The 25761-nt window shown below is 34.5% G+C and overlaps 1 protein-coding gene and 1 long non-coding RNA gene across 2 annotated transcripts; both read left to right on the top strand.

The window, feature by feature from the left end:
* The first annotated feature begins 6321 nt into the window (after positions 1 to 6321).
* LOC115702443 (uncharacterized) lies at positions 6322 to 11199 on the top strand. Its single transcript, XR_009685552.1, has 2 exons — positions 6322 to 10220; positions 10334 to 11199. It is a non-coding gene; the product is annotated as an uncharacterized LOC115702443 (long non-coding RNA).
* Positions 11200 to 14554: 3355 nt separating this feature from the next.
* Positions 14555 to 24610, top strand: LOC115715861 (uncharacterized). Its single transcript, XM_030644567.2, has 18 exons — positions 14555 to 15622; positions 15869 to 15940; positions 16444 to 16514; positions 16642 to 16741; positions 16831 to 16929; positions 17174 to 17300; positions 18518 to 18651; positions 18744 to 18803; positions 19025 to 19260; positions 19886 to 20315; positions 20465 to 20788; positions 20900 to 21502; positions 21633 to 21806; positions 22149 to 22379; positions 22459 to 22742; positions 23342 to 23629; positions 23749 to 23871; positions 23995 to 24610. The coding sequence occupies exons 1-18, from the start codon at positions 15347 to 15349 to the stop codon at positions 24125 to 24127; spliced, it is 3765 nt and encodes a 1254-aa protein (XP_030500427.1). The 5' UTR covers positions 14555 to 15346; the 3' UTR covers positions 24128 to 24610.
* Positions 24611 to 25761: the final 1151 nt, after the last annotated feature.

The raw sequence follows: 25761 nt of genomic DNA on the forward strand, positions 1-25761 counted from the left end.
TGTTATTGAGCTAATTCGAAATGAATAAGCTAAGAGGAATTAGGATAATTTCGTTTATAAATAAGAATCCAACGATGCTTCGATTAGCGAAAGACAAAGTAATCTTATTTATGTAATCTTCTTGTTTCATATTGTAAAAATACTAGTCTAAGGTGTCATCAATTGATGAACAGCTAGATGTTGCATATACAATATTTATCTTTCGAGATCTTACACTATTATGTATGTCTAATGGTGAAAATCTATTAGGGATTTATCTCATTAGAAAAACAAACATGTTAGACCAACAATGAAGATTCGAAATTAAACTACAATTTAATAACAGAAATTAACATGGTTCAATATAAATTCATACACAATTCAGAAATTATTAAACATATAGCAAGTAGGAGTGACCAGTGAAAATACTAAAACATACAATCCTAAATAATTTCCAAGGTTTTCAACAAACTGATACAGTGTCCCGGTAGGCGAGAGTCAAAGTATCATTCATTGAATAGAGTTGTCAGCTCATCTAAAATAGAAACCATTCTACCAACCTTTTATTCGATCAAAATAAGAATCCAACGTTGTCCCGGTAGGCGAGAGTCAAGGTTATTCTCATTTTATGAGCTTCCACCATTGTTTCATGTTTCATAAATTTATCTCTAAGTAGTCACCGTAGGGGAGAGTCTAATAGAGACGAAAACTTACAAAACACTTATCAAATGAGATTTTACGGTGTTAAATACGTTCAACGAATAACCATCCATAGGGGGACGAAGTCTAGCGTCTCGAGGTTATATTGAAAACATTTAACTTTTGTAAGACCAACAATGGAGATCGAATATCTTAATAATAATCAAGCTCATTATTTAAAGTGAGTTGTATTTTCTTTGATTCTCTTTATTTAATCTATTTATTTTAAATATATATTTATTTAAAATTTCCAATTTAGAATGAAAAATTCTAAATATAAATTTTAATTTAATATTTATAAATTTTACTTAGATGGATATGAAAATAACATGAATTATTTCCATCTTAGTAATAATTTCCAATAAATATTTAGAAAAATATTCAATTTAAGTTGTTACAAAATTAATTTACAACTCAAATTTAATTTTCTATAAATATATATTGCATTTCGAAAAATTAAAGTATTTAAGAATACAATTTTCGAAATTGCATATTAAAATAAAAAAAAAATTCTGGAAAAATTATTCTAATTTAATGTTGGCCCAAAATTAATTAATAAAATTAATTTACAACAAAAAATATAATTTTCCTATTTAATTAAATATGTATAAGAAAAATTTCAAATATTTAAGTATGATGATGAAAATCAACTTAAATATTAATTTTCTATTTAATTAAATACACTAGAAAAATACTTCAAGCAAAAATATCACATATCTAGATTTTCCTTTGACTAATTAATTAAATTTCTAATAATATATTTTAATTCATTTATTTTAAATTAATAAATTAATGAAAAAATCATTGATTTAAGTTGATCCAAAATTAAAATAAATAATTTACAACTTTAATCTATCTTTCAAATAAAATTTGAAATTCCAGTATTTAAGAAATGCAATTTCGAAATTTGATTAATAAAATAAAGAAAAAATATATTTTGAAAATTATTTAAATTTAGTTGAAAAAATAAATTTCAACTAAAAATAATTTTCTATTTAATTAAGTGTCATGAAAAAGAAATATTTAAGTATCTTGATGAAAATCAACTTAGATATTTAATTTTCAAATTAATTAAATGTATTAAATTCAAGAAATAATTAAGTGTAAAGAAGGCTTAATTATTAATCTCTAGTTTAATACTAGGAAAAATATACTTAAAATAAATTGTACCAAAATTAATTATATAAATAATTAATTTCACAATATATAATATTTTCTTATTTAATATTAGAAATAATAAGTAGTCTAGAAATAACTATCTAGAAAATATCTTATTTGACTAAGTATCTTTTCCACAAAATTTGAAAAAATATTTAATTTAAGTTGTATTAGAAAAAATCTAGAACTTAAATATTTTTCAAATTTAAATTTAATTAAATATCAAAAATTAAGTTGTAACCACTTAATTTGAAAAATATTCCATTTTAAGTTAATATTCGAAAAGATATTAACTTAAAAAATATCTAAAGAATCTTAATAACCAATGCCTAAAATTCCTCAACTTAATTTTGAAATTTTAAATCCAAAAGATATTCAGATTTAAGTTGGTTAGTTATAGATAACTAAATATCAACTTAAATAGGAATATTTAATGACAATTTTAAATTAAAAAGGCTTATGAAAAGAATCTAGATGGTTATAATTCCATATTTAATTAAATACAAGAAAATACATATAGTTTAGCTTAGAATAAAAAATTCTTTAAACTATAATTTTCTTAAATTAATTTCAAAATAAATGAAATTAATTATGTTGCTAATAAATTTTATTAGGTTAAACTAGTGTAATTAACCTAGTACAGTTATTCAAATCAGGCAAATGGGCCTTCCCAATTGGGGTGCTTCATGTGAGGGGGTGCTAGGTTCAGTATGTCGTACCCACTTCTATGGCTCCCAACTCTCACACAAGGCCCAAAAAAGAGGAATTTAACCTTAAAATGAACAACTGTTATTAATTGAATAGGCCCAAAAAACTAAATGGGCCTAAATAAAATCTATCAAGAACTATGATAATTTATTTAGCAACAATAACCTATATGCATCTATAATGAAATTAAACACATAGGCTCACATAGGCACACTTTGGATGAGTCCTATCATGTTGCTAGGTCATACACAGATGAAAGAAGATTGTAAATATACCTGTTACAAATTATTTACTTGACAAAGGGAGCCATCAGATCATTAGATCTGGCAAAAAGTAACCATGGCTATTTGCAATCAAGTAATAATAGGTTTTGAAAATTTACACACAAGCTAAAACACATACTCCTGCAACAAGGTTAGCTGGATAGTTGGATGTGGGATTTATTTAATTTTAAATTAAATTATTAATTTCGAAATAATTAATTAAATAAAAAATAATTTTTCGAATTTTTTTTTTTTAAAAAAATTGAATAATTCGAAATTTAAAAAAAAAAATTTAAAATTAAACCTACAATTTTGAAAAATTAGGTTTCAACCAACCTAAATATCATTTCAAAAATTTGCTAACTACTTTTAAAATTTAAATGTTATTTTATAAATAAAAATTAAATAAAAAATTAAAAAAGATAAATGAATATCTTTTTCAGATTTTAAATGTAATTTAAATAAATAAAATAATAAAATTTAAAAGTTAGCAAAATATCTTACATCTTTTTAAAATTACATGATTATAGTTATCTTATTTTAAATTTAAATAAGGTCAAATTATTAAAAAAAATTAAATTTAAAATATTTAAAATCTGACCTTAAATTTAAAAATAAGATAAGATATAATCAAATTTAAAAATAAGATAGATTATTAAGCAAATAAGATAGATACTGACTATTTTAAATTCAAATTACACTAATATCTTGAATTAAATTTAAAAAATATTAAATTAATTCATAATGATAATTAGAATTGAATTAGGAATAGTAATAGTATAAATACAGAACTATACAAAAAATCGGAAGTTAATTCCACGAAAAAGCATGAAAAAATGAAGAAAAACGAAAAAATTGTGAGCTGTACGGACAGTTTTCGCGATCGCAGGAAAATTTCAATACAACTCCGATTTTTTCGAATCTTCAAAAAAATCATAACTAATTAAAATTAAATCGAAATTGAGTTCTCTAAAAAAGTAACTTGCTTAATTTTTTCCATACTATCCAATAAAAATAATTCAAGAAACAGATATTCAATTATTTTTAACGAAAAATTCACAAACACCAATCAATCATCAAATAACACTCAATACAACATGATACCATCCAAAAACAAACAAACAATCGTTTTAAAGTCCAAATTTCTTGCAAGTAAATCAATTACCATGGCTCTGAGGCCAGTTGTTAGAAATTATTTTACCAAGATCTTAGATCTACTCACAAGTATGTTGATTAACACCCTAAATATGAACTTTCTAAAACGATGAAATAAACACATATAAAGTTTAGGAAACCTTACATTGGGTGCAGCGGAATAATATGACTCATTCCGTTCAGATATCTAGCCCTTGATTCCTTTCTGTAGCAAAGCATTATCAATATCTGAACCTGGATCTCTTTCTCTGAATCTTTGATGCTGAAACCTCCTTCTTGCTGAAAGTCTTTCTTCACGATCTTCCTCACTATGATTGAGGTATCACTTGCTGTGTGTGGGCACTACTCATACACTAAGAATTTCGAAATCTCAATGAGGAAGAGAGAGAGAGTGGGTTCGGCCAAAGATAGGGAGAGAGAAGGCTCAGGTTTTTCTCTGAAGGAAAAATAGAAAATTTTAAGTGTAATTTTCCTGAAGCCTTCACTATCTATTTATAGCATTCCACTAGGGTTAGGTTTGAATTATTTGGCATTAAAATAATGAAAATATCAGTTTAAATTCCCTACAAAAGTGGCCGGCCCTATAAAAGTGGATTTGGGCCTTACTTTTTGCAATTTTACAGTTTTATCTTTTCTGCATCTGATTTTCTCAAAAACGCCAATTTTCTAATTCAACCATTTAAATGCCAATTCTAATTATTTAATAACTATAAATAATTATTAAATATTATTGTCATTTATCATATTTATTAATTGAACCATACAAAGTATCATAATTAACAAATATGTCCCTAAAACTCTTTCTTTACAATTTCCCCTTACTTAGTGAAAAATTCACAAATAGACATAGTCTAATTTGAGAATTATAATTGATTAATCAAAACCAATTACATGAGTCTTACAAGCAATATTATCTCAACTAGTGCGGGGACCATAGGTCTATATAACCGAGCTTCCAATAAGTAGATCAAGAATTTAGCACTAAAATTCACTAACTTATTAATTCTTCGTTGAATCCACGCATATAACTTAGAATTACACTCTCAGTATATAGAATGCTCTATATGTTCCACCATATAAATGCATCATTAGTTATCCATTGTTATAATCCTAATTTGATCAATGATCCTCTATATGAATGATCTACACTGTAAAGGGATTAGATTACCGTTACACCCTACAATGTATTTATTCCTTAAAATACTTGACCCCGTATAAATGATATTTCAGCTTATGTGAAATGAGTACTCCACCATTTATGTTCGTTTGGTCAAGCTCGAAGGAGATCATCCTTTGCTTACTATTCGCCAGATAGAAGCTATAGATTCCATGTTTATGCTAGCGCTCCCACTCAATTGCACTACCGTGTTCCCAAAATGTATGTGTCACCCTGACCTAAAAGTAGGCTTAACTAACAAATCAAAGAACACGAATAGCCTTTCAAGATTGAGCCTAATCATAACAGGATTAAGATCATTTGATCTAGGATCAACTAGGCGATATTGACTTGAATAGATATTACGGTAAGTTTAATCAATCTAAGTCAAAGTTCAATATCGGTCCCTTTCGATGCATACTCCATGCATCCAACCTGAGCTTTACTTTAACCAATGCTCTGGAAAGAACATAGCACTTCTCCAAATGCAAGTAAACTCTGTTGTAGATTATCATATCAGTAAAACCCTAATGTCTGATAAATCTAAGAAACTTTATTCACATAGTCATGTTTACTTTCCAATGTGTTGACAGCAAAATAAACAGGATCAAGTATGTGAAAAGGGTTTCAGATGAATCCATACATTATATACATATAATCATGAAATAAATCATGTAAACCATGCAACATTAAATGTTAATTCTGATCTATATTAATAAGAAAATCTGATTATATTGAAATGAGTTTTATTTAGGTCATAAAACCCAACACAAACCCGCTCAAAATGTTCAGCCCTAGTGCCCGACCACTGCCACCAATTATGCCAAAATTGTGGCAATGGTCGGCCAAGTGGTTTCCATACCACTTGGTGGCTTCTTTCACTTGGTTTTGACATATCATTGGTGAAAATGCATTATTAGAAAAAAAAAGTATCACTTTCCCTCTTCATCATCGACCACTGCAATTCATTGTGCCACAAAGATGGCAGTGGTTGGCTAAGGTTGGTCCTTGGTGGGAAATGGTTTCTCTCACTTGTTTGCACTCCTTGGTGTTGAAGGAACACATTTATACAATTTTCCCTTCATCATTTGTATGTAGCGACCACTGCCATTCCCTTTTGGCAGTGCTCTTCAAAATTGAAGAGCACTGTCATTTTCTTGTGGCAGCGCTCTTCAAAATTGAAGAGCACTGCCATTTCCATATGGCAGTGGGTGTATGTGCCTTGTTCCTTGAGGGCTTGATGCCATATTGACTTTATGCATAAATCTAAGTCATTTCATGCCTACATGAGTCAAGTTCTTGTTGGTTTCCTTGGCAGATTAAGATTTCTAGGGTGAAAACGCTCGCACGGGCCCATGAACCTTAATTTAGGCACACTTGGGTGTGTGAGTCCCGATGCCAAATGGTTTTTTTTTTTTTATGTTTTTGAGTCCTCTAGAAGTGTCATGGGGCCCTCAAGAAGGATGTCTTAACTCATTTGACATTTATAAGTCTTGGTCAAAGTCATAAGGTTGACTTTTTTGAATTTTTGAAAATCTTGTATAACATTCGCCCCCCCAAAAGTGTTTGTCAAAAACTTTTGGGAAAAACTTTTGTTATTGTACCCTTCTTGTCTTGAAAATAATAAGCATGTCGCCTTTTGCTTATTTTGTTGTCTCTTAGAGTACTCGGTTGAGACTGTCGTCATTGAGAGTCAGTTCTATTTTCTAAGCGACTTATCTCGAAATTTGTGGAATTTAAACTTTATTACGTGAAATAAATTTAATTTGTCTAAGGAAAATAAATTTCCATTTTTTCACATAATTAAATGTTAAAATCATAAATTTTACCAACACAAATAACAAGTGTCACAAGGAGATGAGTACCAATGGCACCTACAATAAATAACATGTGCCAAATAGGCCAAGGGCATTTTTGGAAACCCTTGGCCAAATGAAAGGCATAGCCATAAGTCTTATTTTCTTTATAAATGCAATCCCCTCCCACTTTTCAAAACACTTCATCACTTTTTTAAACTTTCACTCACTAACACTCAAGAACACCATCCCACCATTCAATTCTCAAAGGGACGGCTAGGGATTCTCAAGCACTAGCAAAGATAAAAAAAAATTCCCTTTCACTTTTTTTTATTATTTTTTCGTTTTATCTTCTCATCCACTCATTAACTTTAAAAATTACAAAACCCCTAGAAATCCACATTGTGGCCATGGCTCTTGCTTGGTGAAAGGAAAAAGGGCTTTTCAAAATTTCTTCAAGGTTTTTTGGAAATTCAAGCAATTTTTGAGGTAATTTTTAATTTGTAATTGGTTTTGGCATTAATTACATGGATGAAATGATTGTGGATATAGAAATTAGGATTGAATTTGTGTTTTCTTGAATATGTTTAGATATATGTTGTGGGAATAATGTTTGGATAGGTTTTGAATTTATTGTGACATTGGTGATGAAAATTGACTAATTGGGAGTTGAAGTAGCAAATTTGGGCAAGAAGTGCAAACTTTTGGTATAAGTTTGGACTATGGAAAATAGGTCCCACCAAGCGTTTGATGAAATTCCCAAGTGAGAAAAATATGTGTTTTTTGTCACTTTGGGTGCTCGGATGCATGTGATTTTCACAAATACTTTATTAGATTACTTGTGTCGTTGAATTGTCTTTGTCTCGATCTGGCATGTCCCCATGTGGGAGTTCTTGTGGCCGAGAGCTTCAAATGATTAAGTCTCTTTATCATTGCTTTAAACACATAGTCCCTCGTGATGGACCATAGCCACGTCATCATTAGTGCTAATGGTCATCTCCATAGGCGCCCCATTGTACCACGTAAGTGGAGGTTGCATGTTGTCCGAAATAAGGTCACATCGGTGACTTTTTCTATTTTTTTATGACTTTAGGACTACACATGGGCTCCACCAAATACAATTAAGATACTTTTCTTTTTTATATATATATATATATATAGGCCACGTCACTTTTCTCAAGAGAAATAAGTAACCCCTTGCCATAATTTCTTCCTCAGGTTCTAACTTCCTTTTTGTTTTTGTTAATTTTTCAAGAACAAAAAGAGAGTTGTGGGATCCAAAACTATATCATCATGTAACAATCTGGCGAATATAGAGGAATCTACTCATTCACCCTCTACTAGTACCTGTAAACCCCCTCCGCGGTCTAGGACCAAATCTGTGGGGGTGTATTTCGAGGCGAGCTGTATCACTTCTTCTTTCGGAAGCATGTTCCAAGTTAGTGATTGCCTTAGAGTTCACGAGCTCAACCTCGGTGTTGGACGACTAAGAAGAGTCTTGACTCCCACCGAGTGCAGCTATTCTCCTCCTCATGAGAGCATGTACGCGTGGGGCACTTCCTTGCTTATGGCGAGGGGTGCACTCACATTAGCCTCTGATTATTGGGACATCCATGGAGCCTTGGGTCTTACTCCCTTCTAGCTATCCTCTAATAGCTATCGGATCTTGGCTGGGCTTAAGTCCCTCTATCATATTAGATCTTGGAGACCCGACACCTGCGGAGGTGTTGTACATGTACTAGCCGAGGGCCAATCCTTTTGGGAAGGGGAAACATAGCGATAGATTCTATTATCTGAATTGTGTGACCACTCCAATAATTCTTCAAGGTCTCCTCGATAAACCACCTGATAAGAAAAATGAGTTCTTCTGGGTATGGGGCCAATCTGACAGGGGCAACCATGACTTCAAGCGCACAGGTACAAATATTGCACTTTGGCTCCATTTAATGATTGTTATTCATTATATATATATTTTTTTTCGAAAGTGTTGACTTGCATTTTCGTCTTTCTAGGGGCCATTCACATCCAACCATTGGACTGGTTGAATGAGAGGGTGAGTCTTCTCCAAAGTGTTGACATGCGCAAGCGAAACCTTCGCTTTCTTCTTCATGACGAACACCTCAGGCCGTGCGGTCCATTAAAAGATATGGGGAAGATTGTGGATGTTTTCCTTGAGAAAGTTGTCAATTAAGAAGGTTTTCCTGACTCGACTCTCCCTTCTCAAAAATAGTGAGCTAAATTGGTGTTGACTATGACAGCCCCGTCCAAAATTTCTACCCCGAACATAATGGGTATGAGACCAGTAATCCGGGGGGTAAAGTGTGTGAATTTTACCTTAGGCTTTTAAGTAGAGCTGGGTGGTTCCCCTTCATACCCATGATGAGTATGAATATTCATTGCCTATGTATAAGGAAGTAGATGGGAAAGTCCATAGATGGGACCATTGGTTGATGAGTGGGGAACTGCTTTATGTGAGTAGCCCCACCTTGAAAGTACTGTACGCATCGGGGTTGGATCAATATGGCTCCAACCTTATGTCTGAAAAAGATAATACTTTAGTTCTCCCCATGGAGAGAGTGCATATAGTTTTAGGACAAGGTATTTTCTTTATTTCCTTGCTTGACTTTCTTGACTTGACTTGGATATATGCTTGTGGTTGCACTTTGTCTTTATGTTGTTTCCCATAATTATGTCTTGCAGTATACTTGTTGCGTAATAATTCTTGTGATGGCTGACATGTATATTTCCCTTTGATTTTTTAGGTACCATGGACGTTTTAGCAGCCTCTGTCAAATAAGCATCTAAAAGGCAAAGGGTGAACAAAAAGGCCATGCCTCCTCCTCAAGCCAACGAGACTCCCTTAGCGGCAGCCGCCCCAACTCAAGGAGTCCCACTAGGTGCTACCGTTGCACCTTCACAAGAGGTTCCCACATCCACAGGCTTCTCTCCTATGGTTGCTTCACCTTCGGGCTTGGCTCTGTCCAGCTTGCCACCTTTGACGGCTGTAGTAGCACTACCTGCGATGCCATCTGTTTTTCTAGTGGCCCCTCCTTTTGGTCAACCTCGGCACCCAGTCATGGGGCCGCCATCTTGATTTGCTTCTGAGCAATTTTTTTTCAATCAGTTGGCCCAGGGACTTGCATTCCAGGGAGAGGCTTCTGATCCTATATTGCCCAAAGCAAGCAAGTTCTGAAAAGTATTAGCTCGAGAATTTCATCTTTACACACCTCAACTAGGGGGGCTTTCGACAGTGATCTGGTCCCAATAAATAATTTGGCGCAACGACGCCTCGACTCCCTTGCTATGGTGATTGAACCTTTACCACTTTAGCTTATGTAGATGTATGTATATATATCTATTACTTTTTTTTTTATGTAGATACTTATGATGTCGCTGACTGTTTTGCTTTGTCTTTGTAGTTCCTCTTTGATGACTTCGGCCTTTACCAGAGGACCAATGCCTCCCATAACATATATCCAAAGAAGTGTAAGGACCTCGAGAAACGCAATGTGGAAGCCACTTTGACAATTAAGGAGCTTGAGGAGAAGCTTGCTTCTTTTGAGAGGAAGTTGGAGGAAGCAAATGCCAAATAAAAAGTTGTTGAGGAAGAGGCCAAAACCAAGAATCATGAGCATGGTTCGTTGAATGCCAAGTTTGTTAAATTGGAGGCTGAGTCGAAGGTTATGACTGACAACCACACCGCAACCATGGATAAGCTGGAGTCGGAGAATGTAAGGACCATTGAGCAGATAAAAATATATCACAAGGCAGAAGTTGCTCGTATTGAAGAGCTTGCCAAGGAGAACATTTTTGGGATATCTTACTTGTGTTGGTGCCGAAAATAGGACATGGACTTCAGCTTCATGGGCGAGATTTTGGGTGATTTTCAAGAGCATTGTCGCAAGGCCCAAGCGATCGCAACCACCATCGAGGTCACTGCAGCGGAAGCCAAGGAGAAAGGAGAAGAGGTCACTTCTGAACCAGCCCCAGAGTCTTGAGGAGAGGAGTTACACAAGGGTGCTGGCATGTTGGCGGTGCTCTCCCTTGTGGTGGCGTTCCATGTGAGAGCTGCCATGTGTTAGTGCTCTCCATGATTGACTTTAGGCTTTTTATTAGTTTTACAGTACTCCATGCGAGAGCTGCCTTGTGGCAATGCTCTCCATGGACTAATTTTATGCACTTTCTTATTTGTATGAGAACATATTTGTGTTTATGTCTCCTTGTGCCACATACATTTATTTTGGTTATGTATTGATATTTGGGTCCATATGGATGGGTTCACTCATTGTCCACTTGGTGTGGAGTGCTCGCTAGTTAAAGCTAACAAGTCTTTTCACATCTTTGGAACTTTTTAAGCATATATAACTTAGTTTATTCCATATCTTGGTGACTTTAAAATTTTAAGTTGAATATATTTTTTTGGCTTATTTTATTTCGATGCTTATTATCTTTGTAACGTGGGGTTTTAAAGATCACATTAGCTTTATTACCAATGGTGGCTTGCATTTTTACTAGTTTGAGCAAGTTGTCGACATGGGTCTTAACTCTTTGGGTACTCAATTTTAGCACGCGACCCACTTGTCAAAGTCTCCAATATAGGCAATTTGAGATGTCTTTGGTAAGTGGAATTTTTGAGTTATGGCTCCTTGGAGCGCCCTCATTTATCTTTTATGTCGCTAGTGTACCAACTTTGCCCCCTGTCCGAGATGAAATTTTGAAAATATATTCATGGCAATTTTTTTAAAAAAATTTCTTGCTGTTAAAGTGGCGTGTTAGTAATGACATTGAGATTTATTTTTATTTTGTCGATATACCGACTTTGCCCCTACCCGAGATGAAATTTTGAAAAAAATATCCATGGCAAAATTTTTTAAAAGCCCATGCTCAGAAAGTGACGTGTCGGCAATGACTTTGAGATTTATTTTGTGAATTGATGGAGTATAGTTATAGCCTAGACCATATATGCCCCCCAAGTTATAAAAGTATTGGGTTACTTTTGTAACTTGTTTGGGTGAGGACGTAACATTATAAAAGAAATATTTTTGCAAAAAGTGTAAACATTTATCAAAAAATAAACAACTGATTATCTAAAAAGGAATTTTAAATGTCGTGCTTTTGGAATGGCACTTAACAACTGAAAAACTAATAACATTGTTCAATCTTCTGAAAAGAAAATAAAAGCTAAAAAGACTCGGCTCCACATGGCTTCTCCTAGCCACTTTTATTATCTTGGCAAGTGTGTTCAAAAGTTGTGGCTTGGAAAAGTTGAGTTCCAGGTTGGGATTGACCTTTCATTACCACACTGTTGCATACTCTTGCTGCCAACTGATCCCCACGCACTATGCCATTCCCATGATTTGTTGGTAAACTTCATAGAAAAATTTCTCATTGATGTTGCCGGCGCCAGTGCGATAAGCATTGGTGTTCCCATTATTACATTATAAACTGATGGAATGTCCACCGCGACAAATTTTTTTATTTTTGTTACAGTTTACGGGGCCTCTCCCATTGTGAGAGGGAGAGTGATTTTTCCAATACTTGATATGCCTTCGCTGATAAATCTATATAAATATGTGAGGCATGGTTGCAAGTCTCGAGTCTCAAGTCCCATCTTATTAAGGGTGGACTTGTATAGTAAGTTGATCCCAGTTCCATTATCAACAAGTATTCTATAATGGTGTTTTTAAGGTTAACTATAGTGGTGCAATATTTTTTATCTAATTTTATTTTTAATTTTTTTTTCAAACGATAATTAGATCGCTGATTATTTAATTTATTTTTTTAATATTAATCTTAACTGTGTTTCTAATGTGAGAAGATGTCAAAACTATTATTTTAACTTATTAGTATTAATAAAAGGATTATTTTTCTTTTCAGTTTTAACTAAAAAGGTAATAATATTACAAAAATACTTTCAGCTGACCAAATAAACAAATATACAGCCCAAATAAAAAATTACATAAATACCACTTACACACACGTTCAACCCAAGATCCATGCTTCTTGGGCAACTATCACGCAACCACGTAACAACCAAACTCAATTGAAACGAAAATTCAACGAAAAAGAGAACCACCATTAATTCCGACGATTTCACCTGAGAAGACGACCAGAATCAATCAAAACATAGGCTGTTTCGAATTCATAAAAAAAAAGTGTAGAAAAATTACTACGAAACTAAAAATTCAACAAAAAATCCAATTTAATTTGCATAAAACTAATGTCCTGACTTCAATTTTCAAATCCATGAAAGACATATCTCAAAAAGTTGAACTAGAGTTCTCAAACAATCCAACTCAAGTATAATCTAAAAAAAAAAAATTACATCAATATAGTAAAATGTTTATCTTGGTGTATTTTCGTTGTTTTCTAAATTTCTAATGGTAAATTTGTTAATATTAAATCATAAAGAGACATGTAGATAAAGTTACGTACGTGAAAACAATGTTATGATTTTTAATGTTTCATAAAAATTTTGCTAACAGCTATTTTGTTTGATTGAAACCTTCGTCTGATGCAACCTTCGGCCAACCACCCAGCAACCACACTGCAACCATTGTCTGATTGAAACTTTCATCTGATGCAACCACTGCGCAACTATTCTGCAACCATCGCCTAATTGTGTAAGTAATAGTGTAAGAGGTATTTTGGTAATTAAAATCGCATAAAAAGTATAAATATTGTCCACACTTTATGGAAGTACTTTTGTAAATAAAGTGTCAATTTTTTTTTTTTTTTTATGTAATAATTTCTTAATAAAATGACAAGTTTTAATAAAAAAAAATACAATATAATTACCATTATGCTAAAGTAATCACCACTCTAAAAATTAAAATTACTCTTATACCCTTATTTTATTCCCTCCTCCTAGTACCATAAAAATTGAGGATATTCTTTTTTGCAATACACTGATTTTTATTAGCATTCCAAAAATAAACAAAATATCCTATTTTATTACTATTACTGTTAATATTACCTTTCCAGGTTTTTACTTTGCCACTCATTTTTGTTTCCTAATAAACCAAAAAAGTACAAATTTTGGGAGCGGTACTGAAACCGGACCTGGCCTTGGCAGAGAGGATAAGAGCCATGTTCCAAAAGGGGGAACTTGGAAGGAAAGAGAGAAGGGAGGAAAGAGAGAAGAAAGGAAGATTGAATATGTGTATGCAGTAATCGGTGTGCGCATTATGTTTATGGGTAGTTAAGCAATTACCCAAAAAATTTTCCCTTAAATGCAAAGTTATTAAAATTGGTAATATATGCCCATTTAAACAATTTTCCTAAACTACCCCTCTCATTTCTCTCATTTGAAATCAGCCTCTCTCATCCTCTCTCTTAGTCTCTCTGCCGAAACCCACCTCAAACCCAAAACGCACACAGTCGGCCGAGCACTCCGACGAGCACACAGTCGGACCAACTCGCAACCCGAGCACACAGTCGGACCAACTCGCAACCCCGACCCACTCCGACGAACTCCCAACCCCGACCCACTCCGAAAATGTCAAAGGTATGTGTTTTTTTTTTTTTTTCCTGCGATTTGAGAGAGGGAAGAAGACAAAGGTCCGATGGTCGGACCTTGGGGGTCCGATGGTCGGACCCATCGGACCCCCAAGGTCCGAGCCATCGGACCTTTGAAATTTTTTTTTTTTTTTTTTTTTTGCGATTTTGGAGAGAGAGGAAGAAAGGGTCAGATGGTCGGACCTTCGGGTCCGATGGGTCCGATGGTCGGACCCATCGGACCGAAGGTCCGACCAGGCTTTAATTTTTTTTTTTTTTTTTTCTGCGATTTGAGAGAGAGGGGAAGAGAGAGGTCCGATGGTCGGACCTTGGGGTCCGATTGGTCGGACCCATCGGACCCCAAGGTCCGACCATCGGACCTGGGGTGTGGGATTCTTGGGACCGGGTAGATAGAGAGAGAAAGAGAGATAGTTTTAGTTTGGGGGTATTTTTGGGGTTTTGAAAAAAAAAGTATAGTTTTTTTAGGGTTTAAATTATTGGTTTAGAAATCAAATTTTTTGATTTTCTAAGTATAGAAAATCAAATTTCCCTAAAGAAATAATAAAAGCAAAAGCTAACAGCGCATGCTTTTCACGTTGTGATGTCAGGAAGGAATAGATTGAAGCTCTTCTCCCTCCTCACCCTCACTCTTCTCTTAATTACACATTTCCATTTTCCTTACAAAAATTCCTCTCTTATCCACTCTCACACATATATATAATAATACCAATTACAATACATACACACACGCAAACCACTGAAGCTTGTTTCTACCACCCACCCAATAAAAATCGTCTCTTTTTGTCTCTGAGAAAGCTGTTGAGAACACGACATTATATATATATATACATATATATATATATATATACAGACACGGCAGCTGCATCAGTTGTAGTAGTAGTAGTGCGGAGCTAGTCGTACATACGCAAAACGACATGTCGTCCATTGCGGCGAAAGAGCCGGAGCAAGTTATGAAGCTTAGGGGAGGATCAGTGCTTGGGAAGAAGACGATTCTGAAAAGCGACCACTTTCCTGGATGCCAGAACAAACGATTGTCTCCTCAAATCGATGGCGCTCCAAACTACCGTCAGGCCGAATCTTTACATGTACATGGTGTTGCAATTCCCACCATGGATGGGATCCGGAATGTTCTCAACCACATTCATGGAAAGGAAGCTCAAGTTCTTTGGATTAACCTTCGCGAGGAGCCGGTAAATTCTTACACAGATCCATTACTTATTAGGTTCTTTAATTTCTTTAGCCAATTTCGATTTCCCTGGTCTATTTCATTTTAGCTTCGTTTTCAAGTTCAACCAACCTAAATTTTGGACTCACGAGCATTTTGATGCTTTGACCATGCAAAAGATTTCAGACCAGATAGCCTTCTAGTACAAGTGATTGTTCCCAACCAAATAAATTTTCATGTTAAAGAAATGTTCTTTCTTTTCTTCAAACAGGTAGTGTACATTAACGGACGCCCTTTTGTATTGCGTGATGTGGAAAGGCCTTTCTCAAACCTGGAATATACGGTATGTTGATAAAGTCTAGTTTTATTTTTTATACTTGCAATTTGAACATTATGTTTTACTCCCATGTTTCTAAACTCCAAAAGTTTTTGCCTCTTCATTCATGAACTCCAATACAACATCTTTAAGGCTATATCACTTTCTTCTTTAATGTTAAGCTAAACAACCCCATATCTTCTGGGCATTTTGCAAACACTTCTATTTTTGAAAGGAAGATGCATACCTCCATATGAATATCATCCTTAACTCAGTAGTAATGTCGGTATTATAGTAGTTCCCCACCTCAGAATAAGCTAATACTTCTGCTCTCAAAATGTAGTTCAGTTTTGAAACTTGTTCCTGAACCAGGGCCCATCACATTTGGTTTAATTAGGAGGATTATTTGGATGTTTAATTTTTCTAAAAATAGATTCATAAATTTTATACTATACTGCAAGAATTCACGTATTTGTGCTAATAACATCTGTCTGTTTTAAACTTGCTTATGGCCTTTTATATTGAATAAGGGAATCAATAGGGAAAGGGTTGAACAAATGGAGGCTCGACTGAAAGAAGACATCCTCATGGAAGCTGCGAGGTAAATTTTCCTTTGCTGCATATTGTGTTATAACCAGCCCCTCCCAAAAATATGGTGATTGTTTGTACAGTTCTTTACCTTTTCATTTGAATGAGAGATAGATTTGTTTGCACATCTGACATCCCAGATATGGAAACAAGATCCTTGTCACCGATGAATTGCCAGATGGCCAGATGGTGGACCAATGGGAACCAGTATCTCGTGATTTTGTGAAGACACCACTAGAGGTATCTCTACTGTATGTTATTCATAAGAAGGGGTCAAGAAAGAAAAATATATTTTGTTTTGATAACTCAACTTGTTTTCTTTCCTTTAGGTGTACAAGGAATTACAAGTAGACAGATACCTAGTTGACTATGAGCGTGTTCCTATAACTGATGAAAAATCTCCCAAGGAGTTGGATTTTGATATTTTGGTGAGTTGAAATGGGAAGAATCCTCCTTTTAGCTTGCCTAAGTGTTCTGTCGTAGACAATACTTAAGACCTACATGTCACTTAAAAGTGTTCACAACTCTTAGTTTCTACTCAAATAATAACAACCAGATAATAAGAATGAGTTTATATGAGCAGACTGTATTTTGTCATGACAAACACTTCTTTCAAGTCTTTCTGTGGTAAAACATTTACATTTGTCTCTAATTTTCGCTTTTTATTCCTAGGTTCATAAAATTTCTCAAGCTGATATAAATACAAAGATTATATTTAATTGTCAAATGGGACGTGGGCGGACTACAACTGGGATGGTGATTGCAACTTTAGTTTATCTCAACAGAATAGGATCTTCTGGTAGCATTCCTGCTTTCTATACTCTTTTTTACTTTCAATATTTGGAATAATCATTATTCATCAATACAATGAACAATGAATGTGCATATGACTTTTAATGTTGTGTATTTACATTATTTGACATCATGTTACAAATATCTTTAGAAAAACTTGTCTTGTTAACCTGGTTATTCTCATTGTTACTTTCAATAATCTGTTACTTTTCACTTTATGCTTGCTAATAATATTAATTCCACAAAATGTAACATTAAAGCAGGAGAAAGCCTATTGTTGGTGCATTGCAGAATACTGATACTAAGAGCACTCACAATAGCTTGTTTGTTACTTGTCCAGTCATAATTGTGAAATAGATCATAATGATCAGGGGGTTAAGGGCCCTTTATTTGAAGTATAAGTATAACAACAAGAGGGAGAATCGTGTAATATATAAGATCAGTGAAAGAATGGTTATCTGAATATAAAAACTAGCGAGTGCTGCATGCCTTGAGGAAGTCAAATTAGATTGGAAATAGCGAGTGTTGTTTCTATGTATCTTCAACATTTTTTCAAACACTGAGATGACATTAGACGTCAAATTAGATTGGAACAATGCCAAATAGTTCTTTGGTCGCATCACAAGTAATTTAGTATTGGATCAGTATCTAAGCTACGTAGCCGTGAAGAATTCTATTCCTTTTGTAAGGTTTTTAACATGCCACAATTAGCATTTGATGTGGCATATTGAAATTTCATGTCTGTATGTTTCTTAGATCATAGTTGTGGAGGGAGAAATATCTAAAATACCAGACCATTCTACCAATATTTTGCCTAATAATCTCTTCTACCTCTGATGTATAATTTGGGATTGAGCAGTTAAGTGGTAGTCTTCCCTGCCTTTGAGTGTACATGTATCCACAATAAATAATTATTTCTGAACAAACTAGGACAAAGGTAAGGATTGATTTTCAAGCTCTAAATGAGACTTTTTCTTTTGGATCAGTAATAGTAATGTGATGGCTTGGAAAGCAAATTTTCAAACATGTTTACATTCAATCAACAACAGATGTCTTACTGATATTATTAATAAGTTTTTGCTGGATCACTCATATTGTAGTTTTAACATATTGTATATTTTTCCACTTTCTTCTGTTGTTATTGGCATTTGGCAACGGCACGACACTCTAGTCAGTTGCTTTGATGATGTTAGCTTCTCATTCTTAGTCTTTTTGCATAAATAGGTATTCCAAGATCCAATTCAATTGGTAGAGTTTCAGATGCTGCTGCTAGTGCCACTGACAACTTTCCAAACACAGAAGAAGCACTTCGTAGAGGGGAATATGGTGTCATAAGAAGCCTGGTTAGGGTATTAGAGGTACTTAAAATCTTTTCTTATTTTTTTTTTTAATTAAAAAAACTGAAAAATTAATACTTTTTGAAAAATTTCATTATTAATTCATGTTTTAGGGTGGCCTTGAAGGGAAAAGGCAAGTAGATAAAGTCATAGACAAGTGTGCCTCCATGCAGGTATAACTCTTCAATCCCATGCTGCACCCTTTGACTTCAGTTTGCTTTATAAACATCTATTTAATGGGAGATTCTCAAATTATCTGATTTTTCCAAGAAATCTCTTTCATCCATTTCTTGCCAGAAAATATTTATATATGTATACATATACATTTATATATAAGCTCTTTTAAAATTAAAAGTCTGTTGAACTCATGAAACCATTTGTTGAAATTTTACAGAACTTGCGTGAGGCAATTGCCACTTATCGCAATAGCATTTTACGTCAACCAGATGAAATGAAAAGAGAGGCGTTGCTTTCATTTTTTGTGGAGTATCTTGAGAGATACTACTTTCTTATATGCTTTGCCGTCTACATTCATTCAGAGAAATCAGCCCTTCAATCTAAATCTGTTGGTAATAGCAATTTTGCTGACTGGATGAGAGCGAGACCAGAACTCTATAGCATTCTTCGCAGGTATTAAAAGTTCTTATCATATCTAATTTAATAAAGTTGACAATATGGCAAACATTGAATGTGATCCCAACTGGTTTCGTCGCTTATTGCTTTTTCTTTTACTTTTATCATTGATCCCAACTGACTGTTTTGAGTCATCAGACTCATCACCATAGAGAAATTCTGAGCATTGTGTATATTTTATTAAAAACCTCCAATAATGTTGAGGTATATGACTACATTCGGATGAAAGTGCACCTGTAGAAGGTTAGATTAGCCAGGGTTCTTAGGATTTAAGGTGATTATTTTCTTCAGGAATTTGATGCTAATTGAGGGTCAAAATAATGGTACAAATTTGTGTTTCTAGAACAACTTTTAGGCATTGCAATCTTTCATATTGAAAAGTAGAATATATCTTATTTCAAGAAAGCAAAACAGTAAGGATAAAAAATATATGAAGATTATCTAGCGGATTTCCATATGTGATGTTGCCTCTTTTTTCCTCTCCCAATTCATGATGAACTAGTTAATACCCTCTTCTTCATTTTTTTTTTGACAAACAAAGGAACTAGGTCATATCTTAGGCATTATTATTGTTGGAATTTTTGGTCATTAATAATATTTCTGCAATCTGGTGCTCTTTCAGACTGCTAAGGAGAGATCCAATGGGTGCACTTGGGTATTCAAGTTTGAAGCCATCCCTTATGAAGATTGCTGAATCTACTGATGGTCGTCCTTCTGAGATGGGTATAGTTGCTGCATCACGAAATGGTGAGGTTTTAGGCAGCCAAACTGTTCTGAAAAGTGATCATTGCCCAGGTTGTCAAAACCAACACTTACCTGAAAGAGTTGAGGGTGCCCCTAATTTCCGGGAAGTTCCTGGCTTTCCAGTTTATGGAGTAGCAAATCCAACTATCGATGGAATACGATCTGTGATACAAAGAATTGGTGGCTCGAAAAGTGGTTGTCCAGTTCTTTGGCACAATATGAGAGAGGAACCGGTTATTTACATAAATGGAAAACCATTTGTGCTCCGTGAGGTTGAAAGACCATACAAAAACATGCTTGAATACTCGGTAATTTTTATTTGTGGCATATATAGTATGTATACATATTCAAATGTGTAATCTACATTATTGCTGCTAGTCTAGAATGTAGGGAGATGTTTTCCCTAACTGTCTATGTCCATTTTTGGGGAAAGTAAAATTAGGATGTCTTCTTTCAGGGCATTGATCGTGAGAGAGTGGAAAGAATGGAAGCTCGACTGAAAGAAGATATCCTCAGAGAAGCTGAACGTTATGGTGGTGCCATAATGGTTATTCATGAAACAAATGATGGACAAATATTTGATGCTTGGGAACATGTAAATATCGATGCTATTCAGACTCCACTTGAGGTTTTTAAATGCTTAGAGGCTGATGGTTTTCCTATTAAATATGCGCGTGTACCTATAACTGATGGTAAAGCTCCAAAAAGTTCAGACTTTGACACTTTGGCAATGAATATTGCTTCGTCTTCCAAGGATACTGCTTTTGTTTTCAATTGCCAGGTTAACATTTTTCATTCTTACTGTGATGAATTGTGCATTTTAAATGTTAAATGAATTCGCAATTCTATGTACTGTACTTTGTCTTTTTCTGAACATTATTAAAATTTACAGATGGGCAGAGGAAGGACAACCACTGGCACCGTAATAGCTTGCCTTTTGAAACTTCGAATTGATCATGGTAGGCCTATTAAAATTTTGCTTGATAGTATGACCCATGAAGAGGAGGATGGTGGAACCTCCAGTGGTGAAGAGACTGGAGAAAATGTTGTTCCATCAACTTCTAGTGTTGCAAAAGTAAAAATTGAAAAGGACCAAGGTAGAAGTTTTGGCATAAATGATATCTTATTATTGTGGAAAATAACAAGATTATTTGATAATGGAGTGGAATGCCGTGAAGCCTTGGATGCTATTATAGATAGATGTTCGGCTTTGCAGAACATACGCCAAGCTGTTCTTCAGTACCGAAAAGTTTTCAATCAACAGCATGTTGAACCAAGGGTAAGGAGGGTAGCACTAAACCGCGGTGCCGAGTACTTGGAACGGTACTTCCGTTTAATTACTTTTGCAGCATACTTGGGTAGTGAAGCATTTGATGGATTTTGTGGACAAGGAGAATCCAGGATGACATTTAAGGAGTGGTTGCATCAAAGATCAGAGGTTCAAGCAATGAAATGGAGCATAAGATTAAGGCCTGGAAGATTCTTCACAGTTCCTGTAATTCCTTCTTTCTTGGACTAGCAAACTTGAGACTTACTATTTTTCTTAGCTTGCAACATTTCCTTTTTTCTTACAATATTTCCTTTTACGGGCATGGATATGTACCCTCATTTTTTTTTTCATTTAGGAGGAACTGAGAGCACCTTACGAGTCCCAAAATGGTGATGCAGTTATGGAGGCAATTGTAAAGACGCGAAATGGTTCGGTTTTAGGGAAAGGCTCTATACTTAAAATGTATTTCTTTCCTGGTCAGAGAACTTCTAGCAACATACAGATCCATGGTGCACCACATGTTTACAAGGTAAGTTTACATGGATGTGTTTCAAACATCTTATGATTATTATGCTGTCAAAGTCATATGGTAATTCCATAGTTCCATCTCTTGAGTCATTACAGTGAAATATCTTTAGTCATTGTGTTGCCGGATTGGACAAGTACAGGACAGTAAATTTAATGTTATGGAGGCAGAGTTAAATATTTCATTAAAGAGCGATTTACTAGCTGCCAATTGGACCAGAGAACTCTAGAACATTATATACATGAAGTTTTTTTACGAACAGCTTATCATGTGATCATTGTAAGATTAGATTTCATAGATAACGGGACTTTTGTGCTGTAAAGTCGTAACTTCCATTTTCTACAGGTGGATGGATACCCTGTGTACAGTATGGCAACTCCAACAATTGCTGGTGCCAAAGAAATGCTAACATATCTAGGTGCTAAGCCCAAATTGAAAGGCTCTGCTGCAGAAAAAGTGATATTAACTGATTTGAGAGAAGAGGCAGTTGTTTACATTAATGGAACACCTTTTGTACTCAGGGAGCTTAATAAGCCCGTTGATACACTCAAGCACGTTGGAATAACTGGCTCTGTGGTACGTCATCAAAACTTTTCTCATTTTGTCTAGTAGTCGTATTGCAAATATAGTTCCAATGTTTTGCAATCTAATGCAGGTGGAACACATGGAAGAACGACTAAAAGAAGACATATTGTCTGAAGTTAGACTGTCAGGTGGTCGGATACTTTTACATCGTGAAGAATATAACCCAACATTGAATCAATCCAGTGTCATAGGATATTGGGAAAACATCTTTGCAGATGATGTGAAGACTCCTGCAGAGGTATATGCTTCTTTGAAGGAAGATGGTTATAATATTACGTATAGGAGAATTCCATTAACAAGAGAGAGGGAGGCATTATCGTCTGATGTAGATGCAATCCAGAACTGTATAGATGAGTAAGTATCCGATCCTAAATACTTTCAGCTCTGTGATAGTCTAATAACATGCTTATTATATGCTAAATTGTATGTGGGGCTTGATTATTTTTCCTAGTCCATAAGGATATATTTGGGGGAGAAAAGATAGAAAGGAAGAAGAGGTATGGTGCGAAGGGAAAGAAATAGAGCATGAAGGAGAAAATCATACATTCTTGTGTTTTGTATGGGTAGAAGAAGGAAAGATCAAACATTCTCCATTTGTTTGGTAGGAAGGAGAGGTGGAATTGGGGGATGAGAAGGTTCATTTGAACAATTATGGTCATTTCTTCATAAAATCTCTCTAATTTGGAGGAGTTGAAAATTGGTTCATTCTTCTCCCTATTTCCTACCCAATATACACCAAGTTCATCTAATAAACCCCACTCCTTTCCTTCCTTTCATATTTTTCTCCTACCAAACACACTATAAATTGATAGAAACTCTTCAACCATCCAGGATGTTCTCTGTGATGGATCACTAAGTCTTCCTTTTGCGTAGATTATTTTGTCTTTCTTTTCTTGGATATTCACATTGGCAAATGTATCCTCTCAGTTCTTAAAACAATTTTTTTTAAATAGCTCTGCAGGGTGTTACCTTTTTGTATCGCACACAGGCTTTGGAGGAGTGGCATATGCCATGGCAATTATTTGTATTAGACTTAGTGCTCAGGCAAGCTTTTCTTCAGAAGTTCAAACATCCTTGGGTAGTAGTATGCACCAGATAAACAATGCTGACGAGGAGTTGCCTAGTCGGGCATCTAATGAAGAAACTCTCAGAATGGGTGATTACCGTGATATATTAAGCCTTACAAGAGTTCTGGTGTACGGTCCAGAAAGCAAAGTAGATGCTGACCTTGTGATTGAAAGGTAAGAAAGTCTTAAGAGAAGCTTGTATGTTCAATAAAATAGAAGTTTGCAGTGATTGTTTGGAGTTGAGGTGACTGGTGAAGCAGGCTTAGCTTAATTTCTTTGTTCAATGTAAATAGGTGTGCAGGTGCTGGACACTTGAGAGATGATATCTTTCACTATAGCAAGGAACTGGAGAAGTTTCCGGTTTTGGATGATGAGCAGGGAGCGTACTTAATGGACATGGGCATCAAGGCTTTAAGGTATTTAATTTGCGTATTTTCAGTAAAAGAAGATGATATTTATTATGAGATGAAAGTTGAAAGTGATAAAGCGCGATAATGATTGTGTATATGAATGAATGAATGATTTGCCGATGTGTGCAGGCGCTATTTTTTCCTGGTGACATTTAGATCCTACCTCTATTGCACTAAAGGAGCCGATACAACATTCACCTCATGGATGGATGCAAGGCCTGAACTCGGACATATGTGTACTAACCTAAGAATTGACAAGTGATTTTTTTTTTCTTTCTTTCTTTTATAATGTGTACAGAATAAATCCCATTAATAGCCACTATTTGTAACCAACCTCTAGCGAGCCATGCATTTACTTGTTTTCTTTTTAATCCTACGCCTCTTTCTTCTCTTAAAACTTCACCCAAATTCATAGCACTAGCAAAGCAAAGCAAGCAAAACATGAAACATACATTGCCAAATATCACCTTAAGGTTTTCTTTTGTGCTCTCACCTATCTTGCGTTTTTTGCATCTCACTCGGTTGAAATTTGCCTCTTTCAAAGACTCATTTAATTTTCTCAAAATTGTTTCGTGCTTGCCATTGTTATTATTATGATCGTTTGAGACAATGTAAGTAATGTATTTAAAGGTTTAGGGTGTTTTGTTTTGGCTACCTATATAAATATATTGTAATTTGATGGAATAGGTTTGTATAAATTAAACGTTTCTAGAGGTATGTTTATACAAGAATATATATTTTTTTAGTTGCCTACAAAATATTTGGTATATTTTATTTGAATTTTTATATATTTTTTTCTTTTTCAATACAATTTGCTAGCGTTATCTCAAGGTGTATGCTCGATGATCAGATTCATTCTATGTTTATGTATTATTTTCTCAAATTTGTTACTAAAATTTATTCAGTACCATGACTTGGTGAGTTCGTTAAAACTGTTAAAAAATTCAAATCATTGAAATCATTGATAAAATATGAAGATGGTTGTTAAGGATAATGTTAGTAAGCAAGTTGAGAGTTAGTTATTAATAGCTTAGGTAGTTATTTGTTACTAGTTATTGGTATTGAATCGGTTGTTGGTTTGCTATTGATTGTAACAGTTAGTAGTAACAACCTGTAAGTCCTTAAATGCTAATTGTAATTTCTTTCAATTGAATAAAAGAGTCGATTCTTTCTTCCTCATTCTTGATAGAACATTACAGTATTAGAGTTTCAATCGTTCTTTAATGGAGAATTCTTGCTTTGTGTTGGAGCATTAAGTTTGAACCAAACTCAAATTCAAGATCCTCTTCAAGTCCCTCTTCCAAAATCTTACCTTTTTTTGTTTGCCCATTTCTTGTCCATCCAGCTTGATGAGCATAATTTTCTTTCTTGGCAACATCAAGTGTTAGCTTCAATCAAAGAAAGCCGTCTTCACAAATATCTCGATTCAACTCAAATTCTTGTCATCTTTTTAACCCTTGCTGATGAACCAAGCAATACAAGAAACCATGCCTTTGAGAATTAGGAACAATAAGACAATCTCTTGGTTTCTTGGTTATTGTCTTTAATATCCGAGAAAACCACAAATCACATGATTGGATGTGATAATATTTCTTAGATTTGGAACTCTCTCAATGAGTAATACACAACCCTTAACACTATCAATATTTGTCTTTACAAGACTCAACTTATGAACATGAAGATGAGTGGTTCTCTTAATGACTACCTGCTGAAGATTAAGGGAATTAATTGTTGATTTTCTTGCTACCATCGGTCACAATAAGACACCTCAAGATCATATTGAGGCAATCTTTAGTGTTCTTGCTCCCTAGTATGATGTCTTTGTCACCTCTGCACCACAAGAAATGATAACTAGATAGTTGCAGAGATGGAAGCACTTCTAATGGCCCAGTGTGT

The sequence above is a fragment of the Cannabis sativa genome, unplaced genomic scaffold (genome assembly GCF_029168945.1).
Source record: "Cannabis sativa cultivar Pink pepper isolate KNU-18-1 unplaced genomic scaffold, ASM2916894v1 Contig3, whole genome shotgun sequence".
NCBI classification, from domain to species: domain Eukaryota; kingdom Viridiplantae; phylum Streptophyta; class Magnoliopsida; order Rosales; family Cannabaceae; genus Cannabis; species Cannabis sativa.